This window comes from Falco rusticolus, chromosome 8 (assembly GCF_015220075.1).
Source record: "Falco rusticolus isolate bFalRus1 chromosome 8, bFalRus1.pri, whole genome shotgun sequence".
Taxonomy (NCBI): Eukaryota; Metazoa; Chordata; class Aves; order Falconiformes; family Falconidae; genus Falco; species Falco rusticolus.
In genome coordinates this window covers 54969-80203 of record NC_051194.1, presented here as the reverse complement: position 1 = coordinate 80203, position 25235 = coordinate 54969, and the positions used below count along the sequence as shown (strand labels likewise).

General features: G+C 45.0%; 1 protein-coding gene across 1 annotated transcript; it reads left to right on the top strand.

Annotated features, from left to right (window-relative positions):
* Positions 1–4748: 4748 nt before the first annotated feature.
* SPRY4 (sprouty RTK signaling antagonist 4) lies at positions 4749–19869 on the top strand. The gene is made up of 2 exons (XM_037398384.1): positions 4749–4914; positions 15423–19869. The coding sequence occupies exon 2, from the start codon at positions 15469–15471 to the stop codon at positions 16366–16368; it is 900 nt and encodes a 299-aa protein (XP_037254281.1). The 5' UTR covers positions 4749–4914; positions 15423–15468; the 3' UTR covers positions 16369–19869.
* Positions 19870–25235: the final 5366 nt, after the last annotated feature.

The following is a 25235-nucleotide window of genomic DNA, read 5'->3' as shown; positions in this document are numbered from 1 at the left end:
AGACAGGCAGGAGCACAGTTAAAAAAGAAGAAAGCATGGCTGAATAGCCTGACCCCTCTGAACAAGCCCAGGGTTCAGCTTCCGGCATTATGTTGTGTCTTTACACGATTTTGTGACTGTGAAAAGTGCAAATTTGAAAGCCCAGAGAAAGAAGAACATGTTCCATTTAACATGCCTGGCTATAAGGGGAACTGCTTTCTGTTTTGTTTTTTTTTTTTTTTAAAGGTAGGGAAAAAGGAAGACAACCTTAAAAACATGGGTAATAACACATATTCCTCTAAAGCACACCCAACTTCTGAGTCTTGCAGCTGCTGTGTGCTTTCCAAGGCAGGTCATGTGTATGCTGCACAGAACAGGCCATATAGCCTTACTGTGAAAGCCGCTTAAACGTTCTACATCTAAGGCTGTATGTTTAGTGCTCACTTACACACATAGCTTCATGCAATGTCATCTCCTGCTGCTGGCAGTCAGGAAGAAAACCACACTCTGGCTGTCCCCAGGGGCAAGGTGGTGATAAACCCCATCCTCCAAAGCAGCCCCATTCCCCTCTTCCAAGCACACACATACAACATGGGTATTTGGCCCGTGATAATGCACAGTTTGGTGGGTGGCTTATGGCCTTGCAAGGCACAACACATTTAAGGGACATGACCAGACTGGCATCTGACATCTGAATGCACTCGTACCACTGGCATGGGTGACAAGTAGGAGCAAGCGTGCCCACTCAGCACTGCCTGGGCAGTTGGAGGAGGTGCCTTGATCATGCACCTTTATTTAGCAGGGTGGTGACTGCTACAAACTGAAGACTCTCAGGGTTTTACAAACAGTACTAATAATATGGACTTCATGCAATCACCTGTGGTTAACAGTGGGGCACAAAGCATCCATTTCAGATGTCATCTTACTGTAGCCTGCTGCCAAATTAATGCTTTATGCAGTACTAACAAGACATGAAATGGTATCACTCTGCAGAGCAGCAGCAGTAATCCAAGCAGAGCACTGAATAAGGACAGCAGCACACTACAAGAGTCACATTTCTAATGCTCAGGATTTAAGAGGGGAAACTCTGCACCATCCAGAGCTGAATGCCTCAGCACCTCTCCAAATTTGGCTTTCATCTGAACAACCAAATCCACATCTCTCATAACTAAGCTTGGGCTGAAACGTGCATATGATCACAATTCTTCTACTAATTACAGAACATATAAAAGATGGCTTCAGAGTGTTTAGCTAGATGATTACACTAAGTGTTTTCCTGTCCTTGTTAGGAAAGGAGAGGGGAGGAAAAAAAAAAAAAAAAAAAAAAAAAAAAGAGAGAGACAGGCAGATGCTGGAGGTTCCAGGAACAGGCAGTATTATATTAGCTGGACAAGTACTTTGCTGCTCCATACATTTCAGTAAAACAAATAACATGACCTGAACCTGACAGACAAAGTAACACTAAGCCCTACAGAAGATAAGAATGTAGCCTATATCACAAAGTACAGGCAACTTTTCAGCTTTTAGGATACGCAAGAACAAAATCAAAGAACTTTAGAGGCAATGCAATTATGGCAGTGCCACAATTCACCCCAGTGCAGAAATCATGTTCAAAAATCTACAGCCCCTTTAGGGTTTAAATGTGCATGACATGAATATGCCATTAATTTCCTGCACAGGAAAGGAATGTAGAGTTCTGTATCACTGGTACTGCCAACACGTATAAACATACTACATATGTCAGGGTAAGTGGTATTTCTCTTAAAGCCTCAGCTTCCAGAATCCCACAACGATAACATGATGTTCTTCCCTGGCACTCTACCAACCCCACAAAGCCCTCACTACAGGGACAGTCTCGTCCTCACAGGCAGTAGCACAATCTTTTTACAGAAGAATAAGGAGATTTGAAAACCAGAGCACCAGGCCTGCAGCAGATGGGGGACAGACACCAGCCCTCCCACACACAACCCACCGCAGCATGGCAACACATGCATCTTCACCTCCTCCTGTTTGCAGAGGAAAGTCGAGAGCGCCAGAAGGCTCCAGAGGGGATAATCAATATACCACCCTTATGCCAGGGTTTGGCTTCAGTGACCCATGGCTCAGCTTCAGAGTCCTTACCCAAACCAGGGCCTGCTGGTACAAACAGGATCAACAGCTTGGAGGAATCCACCAGCAGTTCCAGTCCCAAGCAGCCCTTCATGCCTGAGCATAGCAAACCTGATGAGGTCTATCAAGAAACACCTCTATCCACGGGGAAGAATTAGCCAACTATGTTTTAAATATGCATTGGGGATAGAGGCAGAAGGAAGAAGAGGTGAATTAACTCAAAGATCTATCATTTCAGAATTCTATGCTTTAAAAGGTTTTACACAATTTGCAGTGATATTGGCAATATTCTGAGTTTTCTCACTCCAGCTTTTCCCTCCCTAGAAAAACATGGCCAGACCCTATTTCCTCCTTGCCCCTACACACACAAATAACAATTTTTATTTCCTCTTTTCAGTTTAATTGCTAGGGCTTTTGTCAAGAGGCTATGGTCTAGCTGGTCTTTGCCTGTAACTACTGTGTAATTATAGCGTCAGCCTTCCTTGCTGCATCAGTTTGCAGTCGCCACATAGGCGGCCAGGATCTCATGATGAGATGTTTACTGTACTGCAACAAAGGACTTCTCAGTATACCCCAGCAGTATACGTGCCCTTCTATACGTGGCCCTGAAATATAGAACTCAGCATTCATACATAAAAGCCTTTAATTCGGAGATACTTGACTCTCACAACTGCAAGTGTGCTATAACACTGCAGAACCCAAAACAATGTTCATGATTTATGCATATGCAAGTGTTGTAAAATGATGGGACCAGAGCAGATTTTTTTTGCTCAGACATTGGAGTCTATCAGTTTTGAGCTGGTTACAATCGCTAACTACAGGGAGATGTTTTTTATTTTTCCCTCTATATAAGCTTTTTTTTAAAGTGCATTTTCTTCCATTATCCATTTATGTGCCAATTTTCAAAGTCATAGACATAGAATTTCCATGCTTGCTTGTCCTTCAAGCAGTATTTTATTGTAACAAACACAAACAATAATAAATCAACATTTTAACAACCATATTCTATTTATTCTCAAAAGCAAGCATCTGTGTGGTATATGTGAAGTCTAGAAACATTTTACATGCCACTTAGATAAGCTGTTCTTTAGAGAGTCTCCTTCTTCTGTCCTTTCCTTGTTAAATTGCATTTGCCCATCACCCATGAACACTGGTCCTGCTTGGAAAGGTTGCTGCCCTCAGAGACTAACACATGTAACTAAACAATCAGTCTTAGGGCACACACTCCTTGAGAGAGGAATCTTTTTTGTGGGGTGTATCTGCAATAACATACAATGTTCATATTAGTATTAAATAAATAATTAGCAGGCTTTTTTTTTTTTAGTGCCATGCAAGCTTTTAAATGTATGTGCTATAAATATGGCAGGAAACAGAAGAGCCTTGGTTTGGACTCTGAAGATGACTCCACACATATTAAAAATACATCGTTATTCTTAATGCATTTTCAGCGTAAAGCAGCCTGCCTCTGAGGATCCCAGAGGGCAGTGTGCACAGAGCACCAGCCCACAGCTGCCTCTGCGCCAGCTGAGATTCTCCATTTGCTGAATGGGAACTGAAGCACATAAGGACATTTCGGGGCTCTCAGCATGCAGTTAGGGCAAGGTTTTCAGGAGAGCTCAACACGGAACAGAACAGCAGCTGCTTGCTAAAGATCATTTGTAAACCTGGCCCTGAGAGCCTGCCTCACAGTGCCTGCAGAGCACACGTGATTAACTCCAACAGGACTTGCAAAAGCTTAAAACATGGGAAAAATAGCAAAGCTGAGAACAGCACATAAATTGCCCCAGTTCCCTTAAGTAGGACAATCTTCTTGCTCTTAGCAGTTTTGTGTAACCTGCCCAGCTCTAACCTAACTTCGCAAGAGATGAGCCATAAAATAAGTCTACAGGTTGCTTATACAACATGCAAGCACAGCCAAGGTTTTTGCGTGCATTTTCGTATAGGTATTGCCAGAAAAACGCGTAAGCTTAGCGCACAGTGGAGAGACACGCGTGTGACGCTGCTGCTGCAGCGCAAGGAACGAGCCGCAGCTCTAACCACAGGAAAATGAAGCCGAACGCTAAAGGCAAGATCACGAATAAGTGCTCACCCCACGGCCCAGGCTCGGGGCCCGGCCATCCCCCCCAGCCAAACGCGCCCCCCCCCCTCGCCGCCCACAGCCGAGTCCGCAACCGGACAGCGAGACACCCCCACTCCGGCGAAAAGCGCTGCACTTCGTCCCCCTCCCCGAGGGGGCTGGGGGCACCCCAGCGGCTGCTCCTCGCTAAGGGCCCCACGTAGAGGGGCCAGGGCCCGGTGGGGAAGGGGGCTCAGCGGTGCCCCCTACCCCTGTTCCCTCCACGGCGGTGGCCGCCGTTACCTCCAGCCCCGGGCAGGGGGCAAGGTGCATGCACGACTGCCGCCTGCCCTCCATGCATTTAAAAAAAAAAATATTTTTTTTTTTTTAAAAAAAAACAACAAACCACACACAGAAACGCGAGCCATAACCTTCCTCTGCAGCTCGCAACACGCTCCTCTCCAGCCCCCATTCATAAATGCAGCCGAGCATGCGCGGTGGCGCCTCGGTGCCCACCCATTCATAGAGTCGGGCTGCCGCGCGTGCGCAGGAGGAGTCGCTGCCCTCCCATTCATAAAATAGCCATTTTCCCAGGCAGCGGCGGTTGCAGCATCGCGGCCGCCGCTGACAGCGCCGCGCTCGCAGCTCGCTTCCCGCAGCTCAGCCACCGCTGCCAGGATTCTCCCGGGTCCGGCCCCGGCCCCCCTCGTCCGCCTCGGTTTTAGGATTAACTCGCCTATGGAGAGATGGTCTTAGCTGAGTTATTTAAAGTAAGTACGAGAGCTCTGTTTCTGAGCAAATGTCAATTATTTTTTAGTAGAAAAAAAAATAAAGCCTGCTCCCCGAGGAAAAGCCTTGCGCTCTTTCTAGATGCATTCGTCTAGTCCCTTGAAGATCACTGGTCATAAGCATGTTTCTGGCTATGACTACTCTACCGGCAATTATCTGTAATTTTATATAGTAGATAGCTGCCTGGTGCTTCACAACCCAAGGGAGACTGCATCCCTTCTTGCAGAAATTTGCATTTGTGTTCCTGCGTTTCTTATTTATGCCTCTCTTCTGTGTTCTTTCATCAACATCTGCATTTGGTGTACATATATGGCAGGCAGATTTCACCATACTTGTGTCGGGTTTATTTGCAGGGCTTTTATAGGAGAATAAAGCTCTTTTTTCTGTTGATGGGTTGTCCTGTCCTTCATTGCTTTTTCCTTACCCAGAAAATAGGCATAAATATATGGTCACCTGGGCTGACAAATAAGAATTGGATATTTCTTGATTTGGAATATGAAAACTGATCATATGTATTTCCTCTCATTTCCAAATCCCTCTGTCTTGTTAGTGTCAAGTAGTTCTGAGCTGTCTCCATAATAGGACACTTCAGAGATCAGGCACTGGTGTGTCAGATCTTTTCTGCATGACCTTTGCTCTTTAGCATTTTATTTCATACAACTGTCCTTTTTTTTTGGCCTCAGTGCCTTATTCCATCATTGTTCTGTTCATTGTCTTTCTGTACACTCGTTTTAAATCTGGATAGCTTATATATTTTAAAGGTTAGATAAGTAATAAAAGTAATAACATTGTGTGCCTAAAATAATTTCATTACGGTGTATGAAATATATTGTATATGGAGGAAAAAACCTGTCTTGGCTGCTCTTCTCTACCAACTGTGTAGTAAAGATAAGCCAGGATTTTATTTTCTGGTACCAGTCCTGGCGTCACAGGAGAAAGACAAGCCTAGAGATGACATGTTCTGAAAATTCATTATCAGAAGGGGAATGGAAAAAACAGAAATGGGCATATAAAAGGCACAGAGGTCTTAAAGGAAAGCAGGACTGAAAATGCAGGCCTTGGGAATGGCAGTGCAAATTAATATCAGCATTAATCACAGGAGGAAAAGACTTCACTTTTTTTCTTCCAGTGACCGAGGGTCTGATTTCTTGATTTTTAAATCTTTTATAGCCCCAAGTTTTTCCTTAAAGGGTGAAGGAGAGAAGGAAAGAGAAAAGGAAAAGCATCCTTGACTTATCCGAAGTAGAAAAGGGATGTTCTAGATTCTTTAAAACTTCTTCAGCTGCTACCTTTCTTCCATACCATGCTAAGGGGTACAGTATGTCAAAAATCAGCTCAGGAATTGGTGTTTAACTAGTAAAAGACAAACCCAGCTTTCCCAGTGCTAAGACTTCCCATCTCTTTTATTTTGGGGTAAAGAATAAAGCTACAATTTGTGCGTGGAATCACAATGATCCTGATGACTGGCTTCCCCCTTCTCCATATAAAAATGAATGATAGTAGGAGGAAGGGTTGTTCTCAGTTATTGGAACCCCACTGGGGATGTCTCATTGATGTTCCATTTTCCATGGGCTACTGTGTTTTCTGTTGCTAGAAGGGACTTTATATTGGTATTATAAAATTAAAATGACTATTTCTGAATACTGCAGTCCTTTTGAAATTCTCCATGAAGTATGGGCAAGGGAGAAATTATTTGTTCTCCTCCTGAAACAGCAAAACAAAAGCTGTTTTCATGGAATTGTGACTTATTCCCAAATCATAGTGGGAAATGCAACATCTCAAAAAGCAATCCCCTCCCTGCACCCCCCCCCCCAATCATCTTGTCAGACTTCAGTGAAATAAAACTCACAACCCTTGCAACACCACAGCAATAATTAATTCACAGTTCTGACTACTTTTCAAATATTAATGTATTTTATGCCTTTAATCGTATTACTGTACTATTTTCCAAATTCAGCCCGGTACTCAAAACTGCCTTGTTATAGGCAAACAGTTGCTCGAGTACTGATTGGTTTTTATTCTTTTTAAATGCAATGCAATGTATTTCCTTAAGAAAATATAATATCCTTCTAGTATGTTTATAATTTAGTACCATTAGCTTAATAGGACATATCTGAGCTTAGTTTTCTGACCTTAAAATAAATGTTCTTATCCAATAAAAAGCCTTGACTAAGAAATTGCAGTCCCTAGAGATCTGAACATTAGTGGGCTAAAATGTGCTTTATTCACTTGCACCATAGGAACAGACTTCAACTGGTCAGAGACAGTTTCTTGGAAGTCTACAGGTCTCATTTCCCAGCTTCTGCATTTTTATGCTCTGACAAGAATTTAGTGTCTCATTTTAAAAATGGCAGGTTTCCCCAATAAGCCTTTTTTTTTTTTTTTTTTCCTTATTACTGGTAGAGGAAATTCTAGCTGTCCTTAGCTAGATAAGGCTGCTAAAGAGGCAAAGAAAAAGAGTTAATATAAATATTTTGTTAATATTAATACACACTTTATGGAAAAGAGCTGCTTTTTTTCCTTTTTAAAGCATTTACAGCTTGACTCAAAATTCAGACAGACTAGTTCAGTCTTAATGAACTCCAACATTATATATTATTCTTAATCACAGATTAAAAACATGTGCTTACTGAAAGGTTGCCTTTAACTAAGTGTTGTCTTCCCTCTTTAAAAGCTTTTGTTGAACCTTTTGTCTTCCATCAGTAGCAGCGTGTCCCTTGTCACTGCTGGGAGGTCTGGACAAGAGGATGTCCTTAATTCCAAACAAAGGCAGAGGCAGAATTTGTTCCTTTATCACAGCTCCTCCTCTGCTGGGACTCAGGAAAGCGACTCTTTATTGATCCCTCCCGTTTGCTCTGGTGGGAGTGAACCTGGCCCAACAGCACCCTGCCAAGTCCCAGGTCCCTGCTCTGCCATGCCTGCCCCAGCTGCCCCGCTTAGTGCATATACTCTGTGAAGCCCTATAGATCGTCCCTTTGCAAGTACTTCTGGATAGCAAGGATAGCTCTTAGACCAGTTACCCTGGCTTTGTTGTCAATGCATGTCCTGCATATTTCCCTCTTTTCCAAATGTCTGTAGGGGGTTGCTTTAAATTGCTGGTGGGTCCTGGCCTCCATTGCCATGCCAGAGCCAGCAAGGCAGGGTTTGTGCATATCCCTGAAGCACAGGATGCAGCTGTGATCAACACTTTCTAGATAAGGTTTTCTGGACTGTGCAACCAAGCCACCATAGGAGAAATAATAGTCATTGCTGTTCTAAAAGCAGTGACAAATCAGAAGAATTTTGCACTGGTTACCATTGATTCTGCACAGTGTTGACTTGCACAGGCCTTGAAATATGTGCCTTCCCTTGACAGTATACTACTTCAAAGTATATTGTTTTCTATTATGATATTTTTTTTGTATTCAGACTTATCTGTAAAGACTCTACTGATTTTTGTTCTCTTCCTGTTGCCCTATTGTTTCAGAAATCCATCTGTCCAATACAGCAAAGAAAAAGAGAGAATTTCTGCAGTACGTTTACGGTAACTGTTACTACCCATATGTTAATCTTAATGGAGGTGATTGTCATATCTCTTTCAGAGACTGTAATTCAGTTTTTGCATGAATAATATCAGGTCTAGTATCATACTAACCAAGAGGAGGTGTGATCCAGCTGTTAGGTAACAAGATTCAGAGGTCTCTGGTGTGTACCCCTCACCATCACTGACCCATGACAAAACTCCAGGCCTTACCACAGCTCCAGTCTTGTCTCCCACAGGCAGCAGTCAGGGCTTGGCCTTTCATCTCTCCACAGTAATTTTTGTATCCTTTCTTCACAAAAGCTTGTGATGCTTCAATACTTGGAAAATTCTTGGAAACCTCTGATCAAAAATACTTAATGAAAACTCAAGTTTGCTTTACCCTGCTTATGGTGAGAAGGCAGAAGGCAACCCTTTCCCCATACCATTACTCTCCATCCATCTAGTAGCATTATAACCACTATAGATGTCCTAGAGCTCACATCCATGGCCACAGCAATAGGCAGCACTGCACCGCCTGCATGTTCAGCAGCTCCCTCACATTATAGGGCACAGGTCCAGGCTCAAGAAACGGGCCACCAACAATGTGACAGAATATACACAGGACAATCCAGCGACAGCAGTCCCAGGAAAAATCTCCATTTTTGGAGGCAAGCGGCTCTTCCCTGACACTGGTGTTGTTCAGACACAACAGAAGGGACAGGCTACTCATGAGGTATCATTAAGGCATAATTCATTAGAAGATAATAAAGTGACCCCTGCTCTGGTACATGCAGCTTGCAAAGGATAGAAAGAGTTATTGGGGGCTACGTTACTTCTCTGACCATACTGGTGGTCTCTCTATAAGCAAACACATGCCAAGCAGCATTTTTAGGGCTTTTATTTTCTACAGCATTTAAGGCTAAGTCCAGATATTTGCATGTCAGCATCTCACGTCGAAATTTTCTGCATCTTTCATAAACGGGTTGGGCAAAACTTTGGTATCTTGTACCTGGTGCTGGGTGGACAGGATGTGGGTCACAGGAGCACATTTTCCCATTTTTCTGTGCACTTTGCTGGGACTATGGGCACTGGGAGTCATGCCAGCACTTCCCAGAGCTGGGTTTTGCAGGATTGCTTCCACATAGGACCCGTTTCTGGACTTAAATCTGGACTTATTATTCTTTTGTTACTGCATACATCTAGAATGTGTTAAAGGTGACAAAACTTACTAAAGTTATTAACTAATAGGTAACTGAGGCAGTTATAAACATTTTATATTTCTGCACTCAGTAGAGATTTAAGTCAAGATCCATTTTGTTTTTCAGTAACTGGAAGACAAGTTATCCAACTCCACTTTGAAAATAAAGATACTAGAACCTTATTGCTTCAAAAATTGTTCTGAAGACCTTAATGAGAATGAGCTTTCCTGGGGTTTTATGTAATTTTCTCATGGAATTGCCTACGAGGATGTAGCTTTCTATAAAATTATGTAGGCAAGTCCAAAATCCTATAAAAACATAAGATTGCTTTTGTTTTAATTTCATGACTAAAGAATCTTACAAAACTTTTGAATCTGAAATAATACCAAAACATTTTAAAGTAACAGTTGGTTTCCTACAACTTTAGGACTTGTAATTATCCAGTACAATATTAATTTTAAATTGGCAATATCTTAATGAAGAGATGAAACAAGCACTGCAGCACATTTATGTACCTGACTTTTGAATCCAACTTTGCTCCCTTGGAAGGAATTATATTTTGACTCTAAAATTTTATGTGGTGAGCAACCAAACAGTCCCAGGATGGCACAGGGGAAAATAAATTTTCTCTACATGGGAGTTTGTGGACATGTCTGCTTTGAAAAGAATGTCATTGTTTCACCTACCTCTAAAGAATGAAAAAATCCTGATGTAAGAACATACTCATTAATTTTTCTTCCTGTTGTCTGCTTTCAGAAAATTGCCTGTACAATTGCAACCAGTGAATTTGTGCCTATGATAATGCTATAATATGTCTGTAATTACTGATGATCGATCAGAGATTAACTAGTTTTGTTTACAAGTGGTCTGTGTGGCATTTTTTCTCAACTAAAATGCAATTTGCAGTCAGACTGGATTAGGGCAGTGGGCAATAAAGGCACTGCATAAAGTTTTGTAGATTTTGCAAAATTATGGTGCTTAAGTATCTTAAACCTCCTATTCTACATTATCTCTTCTTTGATTTTTTTAATCTACAATTTTCTTTAAATGACATGTCTTGTTACATTAAATCTGTTCAATTTGAGCAATTAATTCAATATCTGCAGGCAGTACCCAACTGCGAGAATAAGAAGATCTGTTCACGACACTGGCATCACAAACTTCAGTCCTTTCTTATTGCAGCAGATGAGCCCTATGAGCAGATACATTCTTTATAAGGGGCGTTGCATTTGCAGCTCACCTCTAGTAACCATCCTCTTCTCGATTAGCCAGGGTGGCTGCCACAGGAACTCTAGTTAAAAGTGATGAGGGGATAGAAAGGGGGAGATGGACAGCTCAGTTTATTCTTTCTTGCCTTCTCCCCCAACAAAAGTGGCTCGCATTTGCCACCACTTCTACCCGGGGCTGCTTCAGACACACAGTGGCCAGTTCAATGTGCCATATGCTGAATTATGTCGCTTCAATATTTGAGCCAACACTAGCAACTCCAAGACACGGTTGACCACTCTGAACCCCACCTTGCTCACATGTGTGAGCCTTCAGAGCCAATGCAAGGGCCCCAAGGTTACACTCCTTCAGCTCTTACCCTTTTTCAACGTCTTAAGTTCTGCCAGGTCTCCCCAAGCATTAATTTTTCTTGGGGATGTGCCTGGGATGGAATCTGCAGTTTATAAGATACTAATGTTGCTGCTCAAGGCAACACTATCTTTGCTGACAAGCACTCTGTGTGCATGGTGGGTTCCTGGTAAGGAGGTGAAGAAGGGCATGGTGTCCTGCTTCTGCAGTAGGAATGAGCTTTCCTGCTGCTGAGCAGACATCTCACCACATACTCCTGTAAACAATCACGAGGTATCCTTGCATCTGCCTGCAAACTGACTGCATTTCAAAGGATGACATGCTTGTATTGCTCCAGTCATCCTCAAATGGTTCTGGCTGGTTGCAGCTGCAATTTTAACCCATCCTGGGGAACACATCAACCAAAAAAGGTCAGGTTATGATGTCTTGAAGCATCTTCCAGGGAAGTTACCAGGATCCATGCATGTACCCAGGCAGGCATGCCTCAGCCTACAAGACTTCACAGGAGCAGTCTGACTTCTTGACTTTGCTTCTGATCCAGGGCAAGTCCTTAACCTGACAACTTGACTAGATTCCTCTTTGCCATGAGAGATGGAGTGCTGTCTGTGTACACAGCTACCTAATACCTTTTGCTGAAATCTTTCTTTTTGTGGGATGCGGACATAATGCTTAAAGCAGAAACAGCTCAGGGAGAGATGCATTCAAAGCATGTGCCAGTGTAAGCACACAGACAAAAAAACCTGAAGCAACCACACCATAAAATACCATCATTTTTGTCATCTGGGAAGATCCCAGTGGAAGAGAGCCTCCTCACAGGATGAATGCCACCCAGCTCACTCTCTAGTTCAGCACACAAACATCTTCGTTTGACCTGGATCTGTCATCAGCAATCTTACTGCACTGCTGAAACTTCTGGTGACAAGGCCAGCAACAGCAACATAGTTAGAGTCCTTTGAAAATTCCATAAGTACTGGAAATGTGTACCTCTTAAAAGTAGCTTGAAAGGTGAGAGCAGCTAACTGAGGAAACCCTCTGCTCAGGAGTGAGAAGGCAGTGAGAAGTTGAAGGACCACGTGAAGCAGCAGCACCAAAAACCAGTAGGTTATATATCTATCGTGGTTTAAAGGTGATCTTCAGCAAGAGAGACATTGCGTCCAGAGTCTGGGAATTAGGAGAGCTGGGTCTTGTCCTCACTGAGAACTTTTATCCATGTATATGCCCAAATATCTGCAGTGTCTTTGAGTTTGCCATGTCAGGGCTTCCATTCCCCTTGCTCTGCAGAAATAGTTTGCCTGTTAGAAGGACAATTTGAAACAGTATTATAATGAAAAAAGATGATGAACCATTTTCAGTATTAACTATCCTAAAGTGTGGTGTGTAGTCCAGGGTTCATCTCCTTTCTGTAATAATTAACTCTGAAATCCTGATTAGCATTATCTCAGTTAAGCCATCTTTAACATCTACCAGCATATGGCCATGTCTTTGTACCAGGGGTTTGGGTGTTTTAAGAGTAGCCGTGACTATACTTCTCCAGATTAATCTGATGACATAACTTCCATGTGATGTCATTGCTCGCTCTGGTCTATTGCAGACTGTGCAAGTATCGAGTTAATGTAAAGCCTAAATGCCAACTCCTGTGTGCTGCTCCTGTCCCCAGGAGTGCCAGGGCAAGGGGATCCTGGTGCAGTGCCACCAGCGATGCAGAACACCCTCGACATGCCACCCTGGGTCAGAGATGCCACGTATGGGGAAATCAGCATCAGATCAGCCTGTCTGCATTGACAGAGGTGGTGGATGCTGCCTAAGGGCTAAACAGCTCTCCTCCACACACATGCTGGCACACAGTGCACCTTAAAATAGATAATGATCCACAGATCCCCTCTAAACCTACTGTGAATAGATCAAACTGCAGAGACTTGATAACAAGTGGGAGTGAGTTCAGGCCAGAATACAGCCCCATGCTAGAGATTAACAGTTATGAAGAGTCAGTGAAGACAGTACTGCCAGTGACATGAAGGAGCAGATAGGCTTGGAACGTTGTTCAGCGTGCCACCATTTCCTCCAGCTACCTTCCATCTAATATCAGATCTGCTGCACTTACACTTGGCAGCCAAAACAGCTGCATCTCTCTCCTTAAAAAACATAACAAATGCCAAAAAAACCCTATGAAATCAAATTCTTCCTGCAAACATAACACCTGGCTGATACAGAACTATTTCGCTAAACTCTGTCTTGCAACGAGTACTCTTTATATCAATCATGACACTGGATTCTGAGGTACAAGAGGAAATTGAGGGGGTTTTTCCCTCTGCGTGCCCCGTAGTTGTCAGAATCATTGCTTCTTTTTATTTTTTACATAAAGTAAATAGGAATAGATGCTTTAAAAAGTCTCTTGTTTCTCGAGTCAGGATGTCAATGAGCTATGAATAATGACAAAAAAAAATCCAATGAATGGCTAAGAGCCAGCAGAGAGTTTTAATTAATGAAGAGAAACAGCATAAGGTCTGCATTACAATAATCATCATTACTGCTAGATAAAGCACTTCTTCCTGCTCATCTTGTGCAGTGGACAAAAGGAGCCTGGCAGGCAGGATGCAGTGCCAGCATCCAGAGGCGGCATGTGCCGTACTGACCGCATGTTGCTGCTCTGGCACCCGTCCAGCATCAGGCCTCTCTCCTATTGATCTCAGGAGAACTGGCAGATTTTCAGCCCCTCAAATGCCAAGTAAGCTATCAAAGCAACAATTTACAAATAGAATAGTAGACTCCAGTAACATTTTTCAGTGGGTAAGAATGCACTTCCCTTTCCGCTTCCAAAAATGTATAATTAGTTCATGCTCCAGTTTTTGTAGCATTGTGGTAAATTTAGGAGGGGTGTGGTATGTGTGTGCTGTTGCAGAAGTACGTAAATTCACACACGCACAGACACACACAGACACACACACAGACACTCTCTCTCTCTCTCTCTTCCCCTCCTTGTGTGTGATTTGCTTGTAGTTGGTACAGGTTTTTTCCTGACTTTTTTTTCAGACTGCTGTAACATCAAAATCTTCTGTTGGAAAAGGTTAATTTGTTTGTCTGAACTCAAACAACTGGCAATGCCTTAAGCTGTTCGCTATTTCCTCTTTGTTGGTACCAGAAGCTTTTCCCCTCCTGCAACTTGCTCTGAAGTTTTACTCACCACTTCTTTAAACTGATCTCCAACATTATATTATTTATGAATAAAGGTCACCCCGTGAGGAAATGGCACATCTACTAGAAAACAATGTGCACTTTCTAAATTTGAACCAAGTAATTTCCATTCTTTGATTTAAGTTTAGTTACTTCCTGTGGTTTCTTGTCCTATGCCGCTGCTGAATCTTTGGATCGTCTCCAGGATAAATTGCACTCTTTCAATGAAATTAGAAACTGTGGCAATAGATGGCTTAGCTAGTATAGCTGGTAAACAGCACTTAAGCTAAATATTAGTCCACTTAGTGTTTTGAAGAGAGTGCCTAAGTACCTGCCCGAGGTGACATATTGAGTCTGACCTGTGTGAGTGCTCTCCCCGTGAGCTGTGCCCATTCACTCCCACCTTGGTTTGCAACCAGACAAGCTGCTGAGCAAGAACCTCCACCTCAGAAGGGCTCAGAGCAGCCTTTGAAACCAGTAGAGATGGGACACTTCCTTGACGAAGCCAAACCACCCTCCCACAAGCAGATTCTGGGTTACCAAGGGCAAGTGCTCAGTCCCACGCTCCAAAGCATCTTTGTACCAGGCCAACGCTCCTGGCAAGCCAGTTTTGCATCAGGTTTTTTTAGGGATCAGGGTCAACTGGGGAAAGACCCCAAACCTTAGACGAGTTGTTTCAGGCAGTTTGCTGACAGAAGTAGATGTGAATAGACACCACTAACTCTAAGATGTGCTTTCCCTTAGTAAAAATGAGGAATGAGCACTCTGGGAGCCTGCAGTAATAATGGTGGCCTTCCCAGGACCAGGGGAGCTAGATATGGCCAAGTTTAGGGAGAGGAACACATTAGCGAAGGAGGAATGACACACTTTATACCTGGGCAAGTGCTCTGACTCCCTCAGACACACGTTTACCTTTTAAGATCTTCTGCATAATAACCAGCCTTGGTAAAGAGCCCTGTTTGGGCTGGGGTTGCAGGGTAACTCAATAACAATGTGCTCTTTCTCTCTCCCATCCCTTTTCTTTCTCCTTTCCTTCCCCCAGGATACTTAAGAACAGATTTTTCACCAGTAATCAGACTGCTTTATCAATGGAGCCCCGGATTCCCCACAACATCACCATTGTCCCCAACTCTGTGATGGTCCAGCCCTTGCTGGACAGTCGGATCCCCTATGGGCGGCTACAGCATCCGCTCACCATCCTGCCAATTGACCAAATGAAGACAACTCACATAGAGAATGATTACACCGACAACCCCACCGCTTCCCAGCTGGCAGACCAGAAGCGTCCCCAAGGCTCCCATGAACTTGTCTTGACCAACCAGCACCTGCAGCGCTGTGAGCAGGATGTCACCCACCCCTGGATTTCATTTAGTGGGCGCCCCAGCTCCATCAGCAGCAGCAGCAGCACATCTTCAGACCAAAGGCTCTTGGACCACATGGCCCCAGCACCAGTGGCAGAGCAGTCCTCCCCCCGAGCAGTTCGCATTCAGCCCAAGGTGATTAACTGCAAACCCCTGGACCTGAAGGGACCTGTGTCTCAGGAACTGGACAAGCACTTTCTACTGTGCGAAGCCTGTGGGAAATGCAAGTGTAAGGAGTGCGCGCTGCCCCGGACTCTGCCTTCGTGCTGGGTGTGCAACCAAGAGTGCCTGTGCTCAGCACAGAACCTGGTCAACTACTCCACCTGCATGTGTCTCGTCAAGGGCATATTCTACCACTGCACCAACGAGGACGACGAGGGCACATGTGCTGACCACCCCTGTTCCTGCTCCCACTCAAACTGCTGTGCCCGCTGGTCTTTCATGAGTGCCCTCTCCCTGGTGTTCCCTTGCTTGCTCTGCTACCTGCCAGCCACTGGCTGCGTCAAGCTGTCCCAGAGATGCTACGACCAAGTGAGCCGGCCCGGATGCAGATGCAAAAACACAAACAGTGTCATTTGCAAGGCATTGCCAGAGAGCAAAGGAAGCAGGCCAGAAAAGCCCTTTTGATGGTTTGGGAGGATGCTCCACAGAGTGGGGTGGCGTTGGCTCTTTTTAATAACCTGTGTTCTGAGGATAATATTAGCCTTTGGCCTTTAGAGAAAGCAGAAGCAACTATTTCCACAAACTGAAGCACTTTGGGATATTCAGGGTTTTGGAACTGGTCACAATTTAAATAGATGGGGCCAAAGGAGGAATCTTAATAATGTAGTGTGAAGGCTGAAAACCTATCTATATTATGAAGTACAGCTGCTTAAAAACTCCTGGTTTGGACGGATGGCTGCTCGCCATGCCTGCACACCACAAGAACCATTAACTGCTTGCTTGGCAGGCACGGCCGCACAAGCAATACCTGTTCCCAGCCGAAAAAAGCTGCATTGGATTCATATTCAGGGTGGGCCTCTTATTTTCGCTTTCCTCCCAAACTGATTTGCTACCAGCAGCCTGTTGAGTGATGGGCTAACTCCCTCTGCCCTCCTTCCCCACCTGCACACCATTAGAAGGGCCAGTTGCATGCAAAGTACCTGTTTCTCAAAAGCTTTCTGTGTCCCTCAAAGATTTTGAACCAGAAGTAAAGACACAGTTCGTATATTTAAGGGTCTTTTAACATCTAGGCATACTGCTTTCTTTGAACCCACCTGGCCATGTTGATTTGGACTGTCTGTTTAAAGCAAGATGGTAGCAGGGTTGCTCCCTCCCCAGGAAGAATAGCAGCAGGATGCGTTCAGGCAGTTGTATCAACATTATGTCTTTCTGTCTGTAAGCTGACCCTTAGCATCAGGTTTCACTCAAAGGAATATTAATTTTGCATCAACAGTACAAACCCACTCCAGAAGGATGTTGGTCGAATCCCCTTTCCCCAACACGTATGCTTGCTCGTCCAGCGCTGGGGCAAAGGGAATCTTAACTCATGCCATAAAGTGAAGATGTTCAGCATTTGTTTCTCTAAACCTCTTAAGCTCTGTTAAGAAGTCACAAAAAAACTAAGTGTATGATACACATAGGTGTATTTTTATAGGGATATGAATCCAGTACCTCCTCTCCTGGAACAAGCTCTTCTTTGCTCATTGAATATTAAGATTTAAATTTTTTTTTATCTTGGGGATGAATGGGTTTTGCTTGAAGTCCAGCCTGTTCCCCCATCTCTATTGCTGCTGTTTGACTTTTGCCTCCTCTGTAGTAAAATGTGTCTTTTAAAATGTCGAGAATGCTTTTAATGTTTTAGTGTTAACAAACACTACGGAAAGCCAGGGGAGGGAAAAAAGAATGTGCCTACGGTTTTCAGTAAGCAAGTATTATCAGCTTTGTCTGTGCACTCATCCTAGGGCAGGTTCTGCATTCCCTGAAGATGCAGTAACCCCTTTATCTTGACAACTGCAAGGTGCTACATAAAAAAATTTGTCCAAACATGCAACACTGTAATATGTAGGTAGGTACTTGTTGCATGCATAAAACTGATCTAGTCTTTGTTTCCTTTTTTTTTTTCCTTTTTTTTTTTTAATTAAAGGAAATTTCCTCAGTAAATGAACAGCAGTGACAGTGAAATGTCATCTCTAATTAGATAAGCAATAGGCAGAGCTCATGTAGCATTTCCAGGAATCCCAACTGCTTGGTACAGTTGCTGCGTAGAGGTTGGCAGGAGCATACTGGTGGGACTTCTGGTGTCTTCTGTTTTCAGAATTCATTTAACCTGGATGACTTGGGGTTTAGTTAAGCTTAATTGTAGGTATCTATTGAATGGGAAATTAAAAAACAAACAAGCCCAACAAACTTTCTATATTTATAACATTTGCTAGCTTGTATATGATTAGTTATAGAAAAAGGGTTACTACGTCTGTCACCAGATACCGGTTCCTGTAGTTTATCCTTGTGTTGACCGTATGGAGACACCAGAAAGAAGGAAGCAGGTGGGGATCCACAGATGTATTTATTATCTTGCACAAATTGGAGGGGAAAAGATAAAAGGAAAACCAGCCCTAAACCAGCTGAACTGTTGGTTGAATGTATAAGGTATTGTATTTAACAAGAGAAATTTTTTTCCTAAGATGCAAACAGGCTAGGAAATGCAGCAGGAGAGGTATTAACCTGCTGCCCTCCTCTGTTGTGGGACCATACATGTACAAATGGCCTCCACCTATGGTTGTTTTCCCTTTTTGACTGGCTGTTTCTGGGGGATCTGTGCTGAAAATCTGCAATAGCAAAGCCCATGGCTTAGGCGCATGGTCCTTGCAAGCAAATATAACGCTGGAGTGGTCGCCACGGTGCCAATCTACACTCATGTACATGCACCCAAGCAATCCTGTATGGATTTACTTTCATTGTACATAGCTGTAAACTATTTCTCTGTTGGTTTCTTTTAATATGTAAGTCCTGCTTTGGTATAAGGCAATCCCATGCTGGAAGATTGTAAAGCATTAGTGGATGTGTTAGAGCAGTGGTAAATGTAGCAGAGCAACCCTCCCGCTTCAGCCTCCCAGGACAGCGACTGGACTCTGCTCCATCAGCTCCTGGCCCAATACATGGCAAGAAAGCACCAAGCTCTTTGCAGAGTGCTCAGGACGCTTCGGGGTCAGCTGAAGCAGAGCCTCTGTGCTGCACCACAGGGCTGGCAGAGGGTACATCTCCAGTCAGTAATGTCTTTATTCCCCTCTCTTCCCTCATCCTAATGCCTCCGTTCCCCCATCCCCTTGTAAGGTACTTGGGTCTCCTGCCACCCCTGAGATGTACCATGGGCATGGTGCGATGTAACCTCAGCCACAGCGAGGGCATGGAGATGGCAGCTCTGACTGTCTTCCCTGCAGGTTGGGTCCGCCCTTGCAAACTGAGGAACTGTTGCTAATTAGCACAAACCTTGGGTGTGATGTTTGCTCTCTGGCCATGTCAGTGCAGTGGGGTGGGACCACAAAGGAGAGGTGAGGGCAGGTTCCCCAGGACAGATGGTGTGCCTCCACAGCACGGCTCTGGAGGAGGATAGCAGGGCTCTTAAGCATCACCGCCCTGAACTGCTAATTGCTGTGGCAGGTTCATTGCTGGGGGTTTGTCATCTGCCCACACACAGAAGCAAAGGCCCAGAAAGCAAGAAGGGGTGACTTTACGGCACGCTGGCAATGCCACACTATGTCCCAAGCTGGAGCTCACCATCAGCAGAGTGGCTTCAACAGACAAATAAACCATCCCCGTGCCCTCTGTCTCAGTGCCTGCTGAGTACAAGGAGTTGCTACTAAAACCGCACTGTTGCTCCCCAAGCACTGGCTTTCCCACCTGGATGAGCCCTCGCCCTTTCGCAGCACTGCGTATTCCCCCTCCCACCCTGGACATGCTGATAGTTTCCCCCCTTCTCCCGTTACCACCCCACCCCATAAACACCCTGAAAGGTTACCACAGAAGGTTTTCTTTGTATAGAATATTTATTTTGAAGCTCTATTTTAATAGTATTTATTTTAGAAAGTCTACTATTGTAAGAGTTCTTCTGTTTGTGAAGAAAAACAAGTACTGATGAATGTACTGATCTAGAAATTATATATATATAAAAAATATATATTGTTAAATATATAAATGGCTGTTGTGGTTTTTTTAGAAAAAAAAATCCTGAAGAATGTTTATAGCAATTATTCTAAAAATACAAGCAGAGAGTACCCCAAATCAGTTATTTGATACTATGCATACCAGGAGCGATTGAGGGAGTCAAGAGCTTGGGCAGGCTAACTTGTAACACTGATGACATGATGGCCCCAGGGACACCGGCACCTGGTGCAGACACCCCTCACCTGGATCAGGATTGCAGACCCCAGTACACACCGTTGGTAGCTGCAACATGCACCAGCGTGGCAAAGCTGTGGCAGGGGCAGAGCATCCCTGAGGGAAGAGGAACCCCCAAGCTCCCAGCACAGCGGGGAGCTCCTGCAACTGACAGCCAAAGCCACAGCAAGGGGAGCCCCAAAGGCATGCGGCCCCTCGCTGGGGTGCTCTCCAGCCCCACCGATTTATTCCAGCCAAGGAACGCAGGACAATGCTGGAGTTGTTCTGCCCTACAGCCTGGCCTGTCAGGGTGCACATCATCTAAATGTCCCATAACTCACCCGCAGTGGGGAGAGCTAGGTCCTTGGTGAGGAAAAATACCCTACTCTGTCCACTTGTAGGAGCAATTCTCCCCTTCCCTCCACCTCTAAAATACACCAGGGATACTTGCATAGAAGTCAGGCTGCTTCTTCCACAGGGCTAAAGCTCAACCCTTAGCGTGAAAATTTGGATAGAGATTAAAAAAACAAAAACAAAGAAACCAACAAAAACAAACCCAAAAAAGCCCAAAGTCAATGGTACCTACTGCATAGAGGGATTTTGCTGACAGGCATGTCCCAGAGCCTCCCTCGACATTTCAGACCCACTCCCTGCTGTCCTGCTTCTCATTTCTAGGAGCAGAGCCTGCACTTTACACTGAGCAGCCAGGGATAGGGTCTGCTCAAATGCCACAACCACACCGATGGGTGTGAGCATGGTTGGACCATGTGAGACAGGGACAGAAGTCAGAGGAGAAGGCCAGGAGGGCTCTCCCCGCCCAGCCACCTTCCCTTGCACTCATCCAAATGTTAATAATACAATCAGTACACAGCCTCAGGCAGGTATAATTTTCATAATTTATGAGTCTCCAGAATAGGAGGGGAGCTCCAGGCTCTATAGTGTTTGCACACCTTTCAGCAGCCTGTGCAGGGCTCTGCAGGGCTCCGCATCTCACAGCAGCGCATGCCCTGCATTGCCCACCTGCACCTGCCACCCCTGGATACCCACGATTCGGAGTGCCTCTACACACATGGAGCAGGAAGGGACTGAAAACGTCTCCTTGTTTCCCCAAGTCATTAGAAACTCTTCCCATTGACAGTGGTGTTAGCCCTCTGCAGCTACAGCCATGACCCAAACTCCTCCCCAGGGAGGGCAACGCGGTGCAGGATGAGAACCCCAGCCCCATTTACTAGTGGCACAGGGTAGGATGCAGTAGCTGGCGCCAAGCACAGAGCCTGCCAAGGACAACACTGAGTCACTCATGTGCGAATGCAAGCGGCCGCTCGCTTACAGCTGCCTCACCAAAGAGCAGGGCATTGTTTCCTTCAGTTATTTATTTTTAGAGACAAAAAGCTGAAGCTGCTTCTATGGTGTGATTTACCCAGGTGGGGCTGTGCTGCCAACACTGGCAATGGGCACCGCTGGGGCCCTGGCTGGATTTGGAGCATCCTCCAGCACTGGCCAGCCCCCTCTGAGGTCTCTCCAAGACCCCATGCCTCAGGGCAGCCAAAACTCTCTGACGCCCCACAGTAGAGAGGGCTCGAAAAGCACAAGGAGCTGGCAAGGACCAATTCACTGGAGGTATTTTGCCCTTTTTTGCCCTTATGCGAGTCAGAGATGCCCCTGCTTGCCCTGCCTGGCCCCCAAGCCACATTGTGGGTCCCCCAGCTCCCATCCATAGGCACACACCACCCTTCCCCCTCCTCCCCCCCTCCCCCCCCAGCTTTGGCTGCTGCCTTATGTGTCACCAGCATCACATTAGACTGCTAAAAATAAAATCTCTGGTTATTTTTCACCATTCTGTTATTTATTTGCATGCACTATAGAGCTATGACTCATTAAAAGACATGCCGTCTTTTGTGCCATCAGCAAAGGTAACCCAAGTACTTTACCTGGCCTGAAATAATATTATTGAAACAATAATGTTGAATTAGTCACTGGATCAGATAAAGAGACAATAACTGCACTGTACAGATCATGACATCTGATGCAAAAAAATTTGCAGTAAGGAAAAGATGCTGAATTTGTTATGCTGGTCATGGGTTTGTGTTTGTGTTTTTTTTTAAACAAACAGACTGAGCCAGGATGTATAAATTTAGATCAGAGTTTGGCAACACTGACTGATGTCTTGCACATAAAGCTTTAAAAATATCAACTCAGTGTTCACATCTCTCTGCTGGAAACAAATCAGAGCACTCTTGTTGATTTGACTAGTAGATGTTAAAGTAATATTTTTTTTTACACCATTTTCAATAATTGACCAGTGAAGGAAATCACATCCAACACCATGAGCACAGGTTATGAAATGGCAAAGAGATATATAGAGCTGAAAGTATAACAGACTTCTCAGTTCACTACCGGGTCCAAAGCAACCACAGCTCTTGGAGGTCAGGCCAGAAAGAGAATTTCTAGTGAACTAAAGCATCCAAAACACCCATTAAGCAATGTGTTAGTTCTGAATGAATGGGCTGAAGGTTATAGGAATGAGGTAAAAAGCTAATTTTGAAATTTCCTTTAAAACTATTTTACTAAAATATGTGCTTAATAAAAATGCTGAGATTTTTCCAAGGGTTTAAAAAACACCCTTCCTGAGATGTGACATCTGCCAGCTTTGCCAGCACCAGGAGGAGGGGATGGGGACAGGAAATAAGCAATGTTGGGCAAAAGTTGCATCCATCCTTGAAGACAAACACTGTGATAATACAGCTTCACACCAAAAATGATATAAAGCCTTGAAGATGGGGCTTTTCATTCCCTGGAAGCTCTGAGGTGGGTGGGGCTTTTTTTTGGCTGGGGAGCAGCATGCATTCTTCCATGGTGAGACATCTCTGCAAGAGCTAGGGGAACAATAGACACGATGTGATCCAGGAAAAGACAGTAACTGCAGCGGGCATCAGATGCCCAGTTTGAAAGCTGAGGCTTAGGCGGTGCAGGGATGGCTCAGCACCCTGCCATGGTGGACCCAGCAGGATCCAGCCCTCCCAGGCCATGTGTGCAGCACCACTCGCTCTCAACCCTGGGACCAAGGCAGAATCTGTCCCCCACGCGCAGCTCTTCAAAGCCCGTAACACCAGCGTGCCTAAACTTCTCCAGTAAAGGATTTTTTCAAATTCTTTGCAATTATACAAATGTTTTCCCACTGTGTGTACACATGCTTGCAGGTACACAGATATGGATGCACACACACACAGAGCCAGAGCAGGATTATTTGGTGCTCTTCCCTTTAGCGAGCACCTCTGTTATGTTTATATGGAAACTAGATAAGGGATTCAAGGCCTGGTCTGTCTTTACTTAAAAAAAAAAAAAGAAGCTATTACAAGTCAGCAGATCCATATCCATGATCATGCTTCTGATACAGGAGCTTTCCTTTCATTTCTTGAATTTCCAGGTGTGATGCTGAGGCAAGCGTGGTCAGCAGAAGCCCGGCTGTGGCACGAGAGGGCTGTGCTGCTCTCATGTGTGTACTGCCTCCCACAGCACCTCTTTCCCAGCAATAATTTCTGTTGCAGGGATTAGACACCAGTGGTGTGTGAATGGGGAAACGGCCTCAAATTGCACCAAGGGAGGTTTAGATGGGATATTAGGGAAAAAATCTTCCCCAAAAGGCTTGTCTAGCACTGGAACCAACTGCTCAGGGAGGTGGTAGAGTCACCATCCCTGGAGGGATTTAAAAGATGATGTGGCACTGAGGGACATGGTTTAATGGTGGACTTGGCAGTGCCAGGTTAACGGTTGGACTCGATGATCTGATCTTCAAGGTCTGTTCCTACCCAAACGATTCTCTGATGGGGGGCTGTGCCAGGAGAGAAGCCCCATGCCCTGCACAGACGAGGCACTGGCTCCTTACAGGAGATCCAAACACCAGCACATCACCCATGGATGAAGTTTGGCCGTTTGTGAGTGGCAGACAAATGGCCAGGACAAAGGTAAATTGCTTTTGCATTTTGTTTTACTTCCTAATGATAATAAACTCCCATGTGAGGCAGAGTGGGCTGCCCACTCCAACCCCCATGAAATGCTGTAAAAATTTAGGGATCTACTCAAAGAGCTGAGAAGGACCACAACCCTTCAGAGGGCACCTGTACTCCCACACAAAGCAAATGCTTCCTTTTCAGGGAAATAACCAGATGGTTATAAAGGTCAAAGCAAAACCTGTCATCAGGGAGATGCAGGTCTCACCCCTCCTCTCGCACTCCACACTAGCTCGGGGCTCAGCCTTGACAGGCTTCAGGGTGGAGGGGCTTAGAGCCACCCACACCCCAAACAGAGCCTGGGGACCCCGAGTCAGATGCTGGGTTTTGAGGCAGAAGAGGGCTGAAGGGGGTTCACAGAAGCTGCTGGTCATGCCCAGGCCACTGGAGCCCATCATGACCCCAGGGAAAGCAGCCCTGGGCACACCAAGGCTTCTGCTTGCTTTAGGGCTGTTATGGCAGGTGAAAAAAACAACCAGCAAGCTGAGAAATGGCAGTCAAAGGCATGACTGGAGGACATATTCTTCATAAGTGTTTCTTTATTAAACAAAAAAAACCCAAACCACAATCCTTCAGGTCTCCCTGGTGTCAAGAGAGCTGCATCTATATTACACAGGCTCAGTCAGCAGCACTTGGGCTGAATGATGGCTCAAGACTCAGAGCTCACCCCCAACCAGCAAACCCCACCGCCTATTAAACCCAGAAAATAGCAAAGGAGTTAATTGAATCATTTAGGCTGGAAAAGACCTGTAAGATCACCAAGTCCAACCGTTAACCCAGCACTGTCAAGCACACCACTAAACCATGTCCCTAAGCACCGCATCTATGTGTTTTTTAAATCCCTCTGGGGATGGCAATACCACCACCTCCCTGGGCATCTTATTGAAGAGGACAGTTTCATGGACAGTTTCTGAATGAGCCAACCAGGATTTCAAGCCACTAAGTTTCTGTTTGCTTCTGCCAGACCGTTACCCCACCAACCTACACAGACAGTGGGGCAGCATCCCTAGGCTGCAGCCCCAGCGAGGGACTTGGGCAGGGTGGGCATTCTCCGCTAAGAAGTGTCCTGCTCTGAGCTGGGAAGGGAACAGTTCACGTTGCCTCCTCAGTGGAGCTGTCTTATCCAAA

Coding starts and splice junctions, on each gene's coding strand:
- SPRY4 (XM_037398384.1), top strand. CDS start 15,469: ATGGAGCCCCGGATTCCCCACAACATCACCATTGTCCCCAACTCTGTG.